At 38.7% G+C, this 11435-nt stretch overlaps 1 protein-coding gene across 1 annotated transcript; it reads left to right on the forward strand.

Moving 5' to 3' along the window:
* The first annotated feature begins 299 nt into the window (after positions 1 to 299).
* On the forward strand, positions 300 to 1268 carry LOC140615511 (olfactory receptor 51G2-like). Its single transcript, XM_072795374.1, has one exon. The coding sequence runs from the start codon at positions 300 to 302 to the stop codon at positions 1266 to 1268; it is 969 nt and encodes a 322-aa protein (XP_072651475.1).
* Positions 1269 to 11435: the final 10167 nt, after the last annotated feature.

An 11435-nucleotide genomic window follows, 5' to 3' on the forward strand; every position in this document is an offset into this window, starting at 1 on the left:
ACTAATTAAAGGACTTAGATAAAGTAAGTATCAAGAGTATGTTTTTTCATTATTTTTCCTTTAAAAAACCATAATATCTGGGGGATTTGATTTAAAAAAAAAAGCAGGTCTTGTTTTTTAATCTAGAGGCTCAGATGTTCTGCATTGGGAAAAGTTTTTAAACTCATAATAGATATAAATCAGGGTCAGTCAGTTTGAAATAAAAGGTAATATGAGTTGCCAAATGCTTGAGTCAAATTTTAACACCTGTGAATGAGACAATGAATTTCATTTTAGGAAAGGTATGCAGCTCTGGCATCATGTTGTCCATCAATAGTACCAAAGCCGTTTTCTCCACCTTTCTGGTGACAGGCATACCTGGACTGGAAGCTGTGCACATCTGGATCTCTATACCCTTCTCCACCATGTTCTTCATTACCTTGGTGGGCAATGTGACCATTCTGACAGTTATTTGCAGGGAACGGACCCTCCATGTGCCTATGTACCTCTTCCTGGCCATGCTAGCAGTGTCTGACCTGGGTCTGTCCCTCTTCACTTTCCCCACAATGCTGAGGATCTTCTGGCTGGATACTCGAGAGCTCACCTTCTCTGCCTGCTTCACCCAAATGTTTTTTATTCATACCTTCCAGGATTTTGAGTCAGCTATTATACTGGCAATGGCCTTTGACCGGTATGTGGCCATTTCTCATCCATTGCGCTATTCTTCCATTCTCACCAGCAGCGCTATTTCCAGGATAGGTTTGGCCATTGTAGTGCGAACCTTGACTGTACAGGTGCCTCTCCCCATCCTTTTGCGAAGGCTGTGCTTCTGTCATTCCAATGTACTATCTCATTCCTACTGCCTGCACCCCGATATTATAAAGCTCTCTTGCTCCAACACCAGGATCAATAGCATCTTTGGACTGTTTGTGGTATTATCCACGATGGGACTTGATTTTCTCCTCATTCTCTTTTCATACATCCTGATACTGAAAACTGTCCTGAGCATTGCATCCTCTGGTGGCCGCCTCAAGGCTCTCAACACCTGTATTTCCCACATCTGTGCTGTGATTCTCTTCTTCACACCCATGATATGCCTATCTATTCTGCACCGCTTTGGCCCAAAACTTCCCTCACATATCTACGTGACCATGGCTAACATGCATTTTCTCATTCCTCCTGTAATGAACCCCATTGTGTATGTGGCGAAAACCAAACAGATACGAGATAAAATTCTGAAAGTTTTCATCAAAAAAGAACCAGAATCCCAAGTCACATTTATAACATGAATGAGCACTCTCCTCACAGAGAAAGAATGTTTCGCAAAACAAAGAGCTTGCTGGTATTCCAAATATCCGCAAAAATTATGTTTGACCGACTTTTCTAAATTATATGGAATATTGGGTAAGGTATCCTTTAAAACTATTTCTATTCTCTGATTTGCACAAATGCACATTGAACAATAAAAATTATTCAGGAAATTGAAAATCTGAAATAATAAACTATTCTCATTATTTCTTAATCCAAATTGTTGATATATTTTAGTCAGAGAAGTTTGTAGCCTGATAGTTCATCATGGACAGAGTGAATAAATTACTTGCTATTATTTATGGATACATCACCTTTTCGGTGATAACTTCTTAGTGAATACCAACTCTATCTTTGACCTTTTGAGGAGCTAGAGATATATTATGAATTAAACAAAGTTCTTGCCTTCATAGTGCTTTGTTTTCTAGATGACATTATTGTTGGAAGTAGGGAATAACAAGAAAGAAACAAGTGAATGCCTAATATTGCTATTGAAAAAAAAAGTATAAAACCATGAAATTTATACTACCAACAAACTCTACCTAAATTGGATAAACCAACATTTTTCTTGCCAGACTCTAAAAATCATCATTATTTGGAAAAAAGTATAATGTTTAATTCCAGTATTGTCAATCTGTAATTTCATATTCTATCTTTCAAATATGTTCACTCCTTGCTTTCACAGCATCTGAGTGACTGAGATCTTTAGTCCCAAATCCCACAAACCCTCTCTTTCTTTCTTTCTTTTTTCTTTTTTTTTTTGTGTATATTTTTTTATTGGAGTTTGATTTGCCAACATATAGTATAACACCCAATGCTCATCCCATCAAACCCTCTCTTTCTCTAATTCCATGACAACCATTTTTATACCATCATCTTTCATATTCAGTATGGAACACACACACTCTAGGAAAAACTCCATTAGTATTCATTATTTCTGTTTTTTTATACTTTGCAGTTATAAACAACTTTAGAATCAACTTATATATATTTTCTACTCTTACATTTGTGTTTTTGAGTTCTCCCTAAGAATAACGTTAGATTTTTCATGTAGTGACTACAAATTAATGATCTTCGATTCATTTGATTTTTCATTGTCTGGATGTATATTTTTGAAATACTTGGTGGTGTTTTTCATGACCCACAGTTGCAGCTGCAAATGTTTTCCTTTCTCCCAGCCATTTATACTTCACATCAGACCCTTTCTTTCCTTTCACATACATAAAAGAATCCAGATATGCCATCTATCTAGATATACATATCTACCTAGATGTGCCATTAAATCCTTCCAATATTAAAGAAAGAATATTATCTCCTTTATTCAAAGAAGCTCAAACTATCTCCATCGCTGAATGCATTTCTTTTAATACTATCTGAGATGCTCAGTTTTGCCCTCCACCCCATTCCTTTTTTCCCCTTTTGTTTAGATGACGATGATGATGATGATGATGATGATGATGATGATGATGATGAAATACTTCAAGCATGAAAAAGATGCAAAAAGTAATACAACAAACATACAGATGTCACACAATTTCTACTTGGTTTTATTGAATACTTTGCCTCAATTGAGTAAGAAATTTAAAAAAATTTAACTAAATCACAATAAAGGCAAAGATTGTTTTTTGTATCTTGCTGAATCATAGATGTCAAACTCAATACCCTAAAGTAATCACACAATTTGAGTCTGTTGTTGATCTTCCTATTCCATGTTTTATTATATTTAATGTCTGTGCATGTATGTGTATATAATAAGCACATACATAAGCATATGTAATAAACCTACATGTACTTTATAGCGCTGTTTTTAATGATTTTCAGAAAAATCACTAATTTTTATATGTTTTAGAGATGTACTCATATAGTTACATGTTATTTGAATATATTTATTTTCACTGATGTAAACATTCCTCTGTTCTTCACAAGATAAAAAGGAGTTCCTGAGGTTCCATTCCTCTGGGTCATTGTGCCACTTGTTTTATTTACACATTACTATTAATAGGATTGAAGAGGTTCCTAGAATTCTCTGCATAAGACCTTCTGGAGTAATTTCATCATACTTGCTATCCTTATTTATATGAGACTCTCATTTCATCCCTTGACTTCAATTCTCACATGGCTGCACAAAATTTATTTTTTCCTATCTTCTGCTGTTTCAACATTTTTTAAATTTATTAATTTGAGAGAGAGAAAGAGAGCATAAGTGGGGGAAGGGACAGAGGGAATGAATCTTTAAACAGACTCCACACTGAGTGCAGAGGCTGATGTGGGGCTCTATCCCATGACTCTGAGATCATGACTTGTGCCAAAACCAAGAGTTGGATGCTTAACTGATTGAGCCACCTAGGCACTTGTCAATTAAATTTTTAACCTCATTTTTATGTCTTTCTTCCTCCTGTGGTAGGCTGAAATTGGCCCACCAAATATCTTGACATATTAATGTGAGAATGAAAATATTATTTTACAGGCCTAAAGGAACTTTTTAGATATGTTTCAGTTTAGGATCTTAAAATGGGAAGGTCATCCTGAATTTTCAGAGTGGGCCTTATGTTAGAAGGAGGCAGGAGGTCAGAGAGGAGAGAAGACAGTATACTGATGGTTTTAAAGATAGAGTACTGAGTCCATGTGCCAAGGAATGCAGATACCTCCTAGTAACTGAAAAAGGGAAGACAATGGACTGTTCTTCAGCTTCCAGAAAGAACTTGACCTGCAGATACATTGATTTTAGCCCAGCAAAAATAATTTCATATATTTAATCCCCAGAACTATAAAATTACACTATTATTTCATGCACTGAGTTTGTGGTAATTTGTTATAGCAGTAATAGGAAATTAATATACCTCCTTTACCAAGGATGAATTTGCTGTGCTTCCTTAATTTAGAAACCTTAGAAAATTTTTTTTCTAGTAACTCCTTGTCACTAGCTGCTTTACAACAGTTTAAAAAATATTTGACTCTCTCTTCATAAAATAAACCCTTACTAAATATATGACTATTCCTAGGTACTTAATCTATTTTCCTCTTTTGGCTAAAAAATAAGCCACTTGGAAAAAATGTGCATTAATTGTCTTTTCTCCCTCTTGTCAATTTAAAAATATATATATTATAATGGAATATAAAGCTTCATGGAAATAAATGTGCAATTTAACAAATTTTTATAAGATGAATATCTATGTAAATATCACCTAAGTAAACAAATAATAAATGATCAACACCCAATTTTCTCTGCAGCCTTACCTGAACATAACTTCACTACTGTTGCTGCATTAAACCAGTGTGCTGAATTTTATACTGTTTCATTGTTTTTTTTTAATTGTGGCTATTTATATATGCATCATTAAACAATATAGTTTGCCTATAATTTAACTGAAATAAAAATAGTTTCCTCTTCAATTCCATTATAGAATCAAATTTTGCCTCTAATATCCTATTGAAATTGCTCGGGCAAAGGTCACAATGAATCTAAGTACCAAGTCAAATAACCTATTTCAAATTCCATCTCCTTATCAATGGACCTCTCATCAATATTTGACATTGTTGACCACTCACTTATTATTCAATATCTGTACTCCTTGGTTTCTCTAACACTTCTCAACTCTGCTTATTCTCTGACCTCTGAATAATTTGATTCATTGCATTTTCTGGTTTAACTTATTTTGCTTGTCTCTGAATATAAATGTTTCCATATCAATTTCAAACCCAGACTCTCTCCTGAATTCTAGACAGGCTTACATATCATTCCTGGATAATTCCATTTTTATGCTATGTGGAAATCTTAAACTCAATGAAGCCGAAATAGAATTTACTAATCCTTCTCCATCCTCAACTGCTACTTCTTTGTGCTTCTACATTTGTGTTCATTTATGTAGGTGGCATCTCCATTCACTTCTTCACTTCAGCCAAAAATATAAACCAAATTCCATACATAATTATCACTTTCCCTCACTCATAATTTCCAATCCGTTGTTAATACTGTAAATTTTTCTTTCTTAATATTTTCACCACTTTAACATTTCCACTCCTCCTGCCTCAGCTTAGACCTTAGTAATTAAGTAGATCATTTAACCATTCTGCTGCTTGGCTTCCCTGCTTTCACTCTCAAATGACTCCAAACAAAACTGAAAATAGCCTTCAAAATCTAAAGAAGATTATGTTGCACATTCATTTAAGCTTTTCTATTACTCCTCTTCACTTTCACTTTTTTTGGGGGGATGTATATTGTTTTTTATTGGAGTTCAATTTGCCAACATATAGCATAACACCCAGTGCTCATCCAATCAAGTGCCCCCCTCAGTGCCAGTCACCCAGTCACCCCAACCCCCCTGCCCACCTCCCCTTCCACCACCCCTTGTTCGTTTCTCTGAGTTAGGAGTCTTTCATTTTCTGTCACCTTCACTGATATTTTCACTCATTTTCTCTCCTTTCCCCTCATTGCCTTTCACTAATTTTTATATTTCCCAAATAAATAAGACCATATACTGTTTGTCCTTTTCCGATTGATTTAGTTCACTCAGCATAATACCCTCCAGTTCCATCCATGTTGAGGCAAATGGTGGGTATTTGTCGTTTCTAATGGCTGAGTAATATTCCATTGTATACATAAACCACATCTTCTTTATCCATTCATCATTCAATGGACACTGAGGCTCCTTCCACAGTTTGGCTATTGTGGACATTGCTGCTATAAACATCGGGGTGAAGGTGTCCTGGCGTTTCACTGCATCTGTATCTTTGGGATAGATCCCCAGGGGTGCAATTTCTGGGTCCTAGGGCATATCTATTTTTAACTCTTTAAGGAACCTCCACACAGTTTTCAAGAGTGTGGTTGTACCAGACACATTCCCACCAACAGTGCAAGAAGGTTCCCCTTTCTCCACATTCTCTCCAACCTTTGTTGTTTACTGTCTTGTTAATTTTCCCCATTCTTACTTGTGTGAGGTGGTATCACCTTGTGGTTTTGATTTGTATTTCCCTGATGGCAAGTGATGCAGAGTATTTTCTCATGTGCTTGTTGGCCATGTCTATGTCTTCCTCTGTGAAATTTCTGTTCATGTCTTTTGCCCATTTCATGATTGGATAGTTTGTTTCTTTGCTGTTGAGCTTAATAAGTTCTTTATAGATCTTGGATACTAGTCCTTTCTCTGTTATGTCATTTGTAAATATCTTATCCCATTCTGTAGGCTGTCTTCAATTTTGTTGACTGTTTCTTTTGCTGTGCAGAAGATTTTATCTTGATTAAGTCCCAATAATTCATTTTTGCTTTTGTTTCCCTTGCCTTCATAGAGGTAACGTGCAAGAAGTTGCTGTGGCCAAGTTCAACAAGGGTGTTGCCTGTGTTGTCCTCTAGGATTTGATGGATTCTTGTCTCACATTTAGATCTTTCATCCATTTTGAGTTTATCTGTGTGTATGGTGTAAGAGAATGGTCTAGTTTAATTCTTCTGCACGTGGCTGTCCAGTATTTCCCAGCACCATTTATTGAAGAGACTGTCCTTTTTCCAGTAGATAGTCTCTCCTGCTTTGTGAAATATTAGTTGCCCATAGAGTTGAGGGCCCATTTCTGGGTTCTCTATTCTGTTCCATTGATCTATATGTCTGTTTTTGTGCCAGTACCACACTGTTTTGATGATCACAGCTTTAAAGTACAACTTGAAATCCGCATTGTGATGTCCCTGGCTCTCGTTTTCATTTTTAATATTCCCCTGGCTATTCAGGGTCTGTTCTGATTCCACACAAATCTTAAGATGATTTGTTCCAACTCTCTGAAGAAAGTCCATGGTATTTTGATAGGGATTGCATTAAATGTGTAAATTGTCTTGGGTAGCATGCCATCTTCACAATTTTAATTCTTCCAGTCCCTGAGCATGGAATATTTTTCCATCTCTTTGTGTCTTCCTCAATTTCTTTCAGAAGTGTTCTGTTGTTTTCAGGGTATAGATACTTTACCTCTTTGGTTAGGTTTATTCCTAAGTATCTTATGCTTCTGGGTGCAATTGTAAATGGGATTAACGAGGGAGGGAGGGGCAAAATGGTGGAAGAGTAGGGTCCCCAAATCACCTGTCCCCACCAAATTACCTAGATAAGCTTCAAATCATCTTGAAAATTTACGAATTCGGCGTGAGATTTAAAGACAGAACAGCTGGAATGCTACAGTGAGAAGAGTTCGTGCTTCTATCAAGGTAGGAAGACGGGAAAAAAGAAATAAAGAAACAAAAGGCATCCAAGGGGAGGGGCCCCGCGAGAAGCCGGGCTGAGGCCGGGGCGAGTGTCCCCAGGACAGGAGAGCCCCGTCCCGGAGAAGCAGGAGCTGCACCAACCTTCCCGGGCGAAAAGGGGCTCGCAGGGAGTTGGAGCAGGACCCAGGAGGGCGGGGGTGCCTCGAGCTCCCTGGGACACTAACAGACACCTGCACGCCCAAGAGAGTGCGCCGAGCTCCCTAAAGGGCTGCAGCGCGCACGGCTGGACCCGGAGCAGCTCGGGGGGCTCGGGGGCGGCTCTGCGGAGGGGGCTGCGGGGCAGGAGCACGAATCCAACAGCGCAGGCCCCGGAGCACTGGGCGCCGGGACACAGCCCAGGATCCGGCCTCCCCCGGGACAGGCAGAGGCCGGGAGGGCCCAGGACAGCAAGGACGCTCCTGCCCCGAGCTGAGCAGATCAGCGGCCCCGCCCGGAGCCTCCAGGCCCTGCAGACGGAGAGCTCCGGAGATACTGGGGGGGCTGACTCGAGGGCTCCAGAGCTGGCCCTGCCACTAGGGTTGTTCCTCCTGGGGCCTCACGGGGTAAACAACCCCCACTGAGCCCTGCACCAGGCAGGGGGCAGAGCAGCTCCCCCAAGTGCTAACACCTGAAAATCAGCACAACAGGCCCCTCCCCCAGAAGACCAGCTAGACGGACAAGTTCCAGGGGAAGTCAAGGGACATAAAGTATACAGAATCAGAAGATACTCCCCCGTGGTTTTGTTTTGTTTTGTTTTTCTTTTTGATTTCTATTTGCTTCCCCCACCCTTTTTTTTCCTTTCTTTCTTTTTCTTTCTCTTTTTATTCTCTTTTTTCTTCCTTTTTTCTTTTTCTCTTTTCTTTCCTTCTTTCTCTCCTCTCTTTTTCTCCTTTTCCCAATACAACTTGTTTTGGGCCACTCTGCACTGAGCAAAATGACTAGAAGGAAAACCTCACCTCAAAAGAAAGAATCAGAAACAGTCCTGTCTCCCACAGAGTTACAAAATCAGGATTACAATTCAATGTCAGAAAGCCAATTCAGAAGCACTATTATACAGCTACTGGTGGCTCTAGAAAAAAGCATAAAGGACTCAAGAGACTTCATGACTGCAGAGTTTAGATTAATCAGGCAGAAATTAAAAATCAATTGAATGAGATGCAATCCAAACTAGAAGTCCTAACGACGAGGGTTAACGCGGTGGAAGAACAAGTGAGTGACATAGAAGACAAGTTGATGGCAAAGAGGGAAACTGAGGAAAAAAGAGACAAACAATTAAAAGACCATGAAGATAGATTAAGGGAAATAAACGACAACCTGAGAAAGAAAAACCTACGTTTAATTGGGGTTCCCGAGGGTGCCGAAAGGGACAGAGGGCCAGAATACGTATTTGAACAAATCATAACTGAAAACTTTCCTAGTCTGGGAAGGGAAACAGGCATTCAGATCCAGGAAATAGAGAGATCCCCCCTCTAAAATCAATAAAAACCGTTCAACACTTCGACATTTAATAGTTAAGCTTGCAAATTCCAAAGATAAAGAGAAGATCCTTAAAGCAGCAAGAAACAAAAAATCCCCGACTTTTATGGGGAGGAGTATTAGGGTAACAGCAGACCTCTCCACAGAGACCTGGCAGGCCAGAAAGGGCTGGCAGGATATATTCAGGGTCCTAAATGAGAAGAACATGCAACCAAGAATACTTTATCCAGCAAGGCTCTCATTCAAAATGGAAGGAGAGATAAAGAGCTTCCAAGACAGGCAAGAACTGAAAGAATATGTGACCTCCAAACCAGCTCTGCAAGAAATTTTAAGGGGGACTCTTAAAATTCCCCTTTAAGAAGAAGTTCAGTGGAACAGTCCACAAAAACAAGGACTGAATAGATATCATGATGACACTAAACTCATATCTTTCTATAGTAACTCTGAACGTGAACGGGCTTAATAACCCCATCAAAAGGCTCAGGGTTTCAGACTGGATAAAAAAGCAGGACCCATCTATTTGCTGTCTACAAGAGACTCATTTTAGACAGAAGGACACCTACAGACTGAAACTAAAAGGTTGGAGAACCATTTACCATTCAAATGGTCCTCAAAAGAAAGCAGGGGTAGCCATCCTTATATCAGATAAACTAAAATTTACCCCAAAGACTGTAGTGAGAGATGAAGAGGGACACTATATCATACTTAAAGGATCTATTCAACAAGAGGACTTAACAATCCTCAATATATAGGCCCCGAATGTGGGAGCTGCCAAATATATCAATCAATTAATAACCAAAGTTAAAATATACTTAGATAATAATACACTTATACTTGGTGACTTCAATCTAGCGCTTTCTACTCTCGATAGGTCTTCTAAGCACAACATCTCCAAAGAAATGAGAGCTTTAAATGATACACTGGACCAGATGGATTTCACAGATATCTACAGAACTTTACATCCAAACTCAACTGAATACACATTCTTCTCAAGTGCACATGGAACTTTCTCCAGAATAGACCACATACTGGGTCACAAATCAGGTCTGAACCGATACCAAGAGATTGAGATCATCCCCTGCATATTCTCAGACCATAATGCCTTGAAATTAGAACTAAATCACAACAAGAAGTTTGGAAGGACATAAAACACGTGGAGGTTAAGGACCATCTTGCTAAAAGATAAAAGGGTCAACCAGGAAATTAAGGAAGAATTAAAAAGATTCATGGAAACTTATGGGAATGAAGATACAACCGTTCAAAATCTTGGGGATGCAGCAAAAGCAGTCCTGAGGGAGAAATACATCGCAATACAAACATTCAAAAACTGGAAAGAACTCAAATACAAAAGCTAACCTTACACCTAAAGGAGCTAGAGAAAAAACAGCAAATAGATCCTACACCCAGCAGAAGAGAGTTAATAGAGATTCGAGCAGAACTCAACGAAATCGAGACCAGAGGAACTGTGGAACAGATCAACAAAACCAGGAGTTGGTTCTTTGAGAGAATTAATAAGAGAGATAAACCATTAGCCAGCCTTATTAAAAAGAAGAGAGAGAAGACTCAAATTAATAAAATCATGAATGAGAAAGGAGAGATCACTCCCAACACCAAGGAAATACAAACGATTTTAAAACCATATTATGAACAGCTATACGCCAATAAATTAGGCATTCTAGAAGAAATGGACATATTTCTGGAAGGCCAAAAAATACCAAAACTGGAACAGGAAGAAATAGAAAACCTGAACAGGCCAATAACCAGGGAGGAAATTGAAGCAGTCATCAAAAACCTCCCAAGACACAAAAGTCCAGGAGCAGATGGCTTCCCAGGGGAATTCTATCAAACTTTTAAAGAAGAAACCATACCTATTCTACTAAAGCTGTTTAGAAACATAGAAAGAGATGGAGTACTTCCAAAGTCGTTCTATGGGGGCAGCATCACCTTAATTCTAAAACCAGACAAAGACCCCACCAAAGAGGAGAATTAAGACCAATCTCCCTGAAACATGGATGCAAAAATTCTTAACAAGATACTAGCCAATAGGGCCCAACATCACATTAAGAAAATTATTCACCACGACCAAGTAGGATTTATCCCCGGGACACAAGGCTGTTTCAACACTCATAAAACAATCAATGTGATTCATCATATCAGCAAAAGAAAAACCAAGAACCATATGACCCTCTCATTAGATGCAGAGAAAGCATTTGACAAAATACAGCATCCATTCCTGATCAAAACTCTTCAGAGTGTAGGGATAGAGGGAACATTCTTCAACATCTTAAAATCCAACTATGAAAAGTCCACAGCAAATATCATTCTCAATGGGGAAGCACTGGGATCCTTTCCCTAACATCAGGAACAAGACAGGGATGTCCACTCTCACCACTGCTATTCAACATAGTACTAGAAGTCCTAGCCTCAGCAATCAGACAACAAAAAGACATTAAAAGCA

The sequence above is a fragment of the Canis lupus genome, chromosome 23, assembly GCF_048164855.1.
Source record: "Canis lupus baileyi chromosome 23, mCanLup2.hap1, whole genome shotgun sequence".
Taxonomy (NCBI): domain Eukaryota; kingdom Metazoa; phylum Chordata; class Mammalia; order Carnivora; family Canidae; genus Canis; species Canis lupus.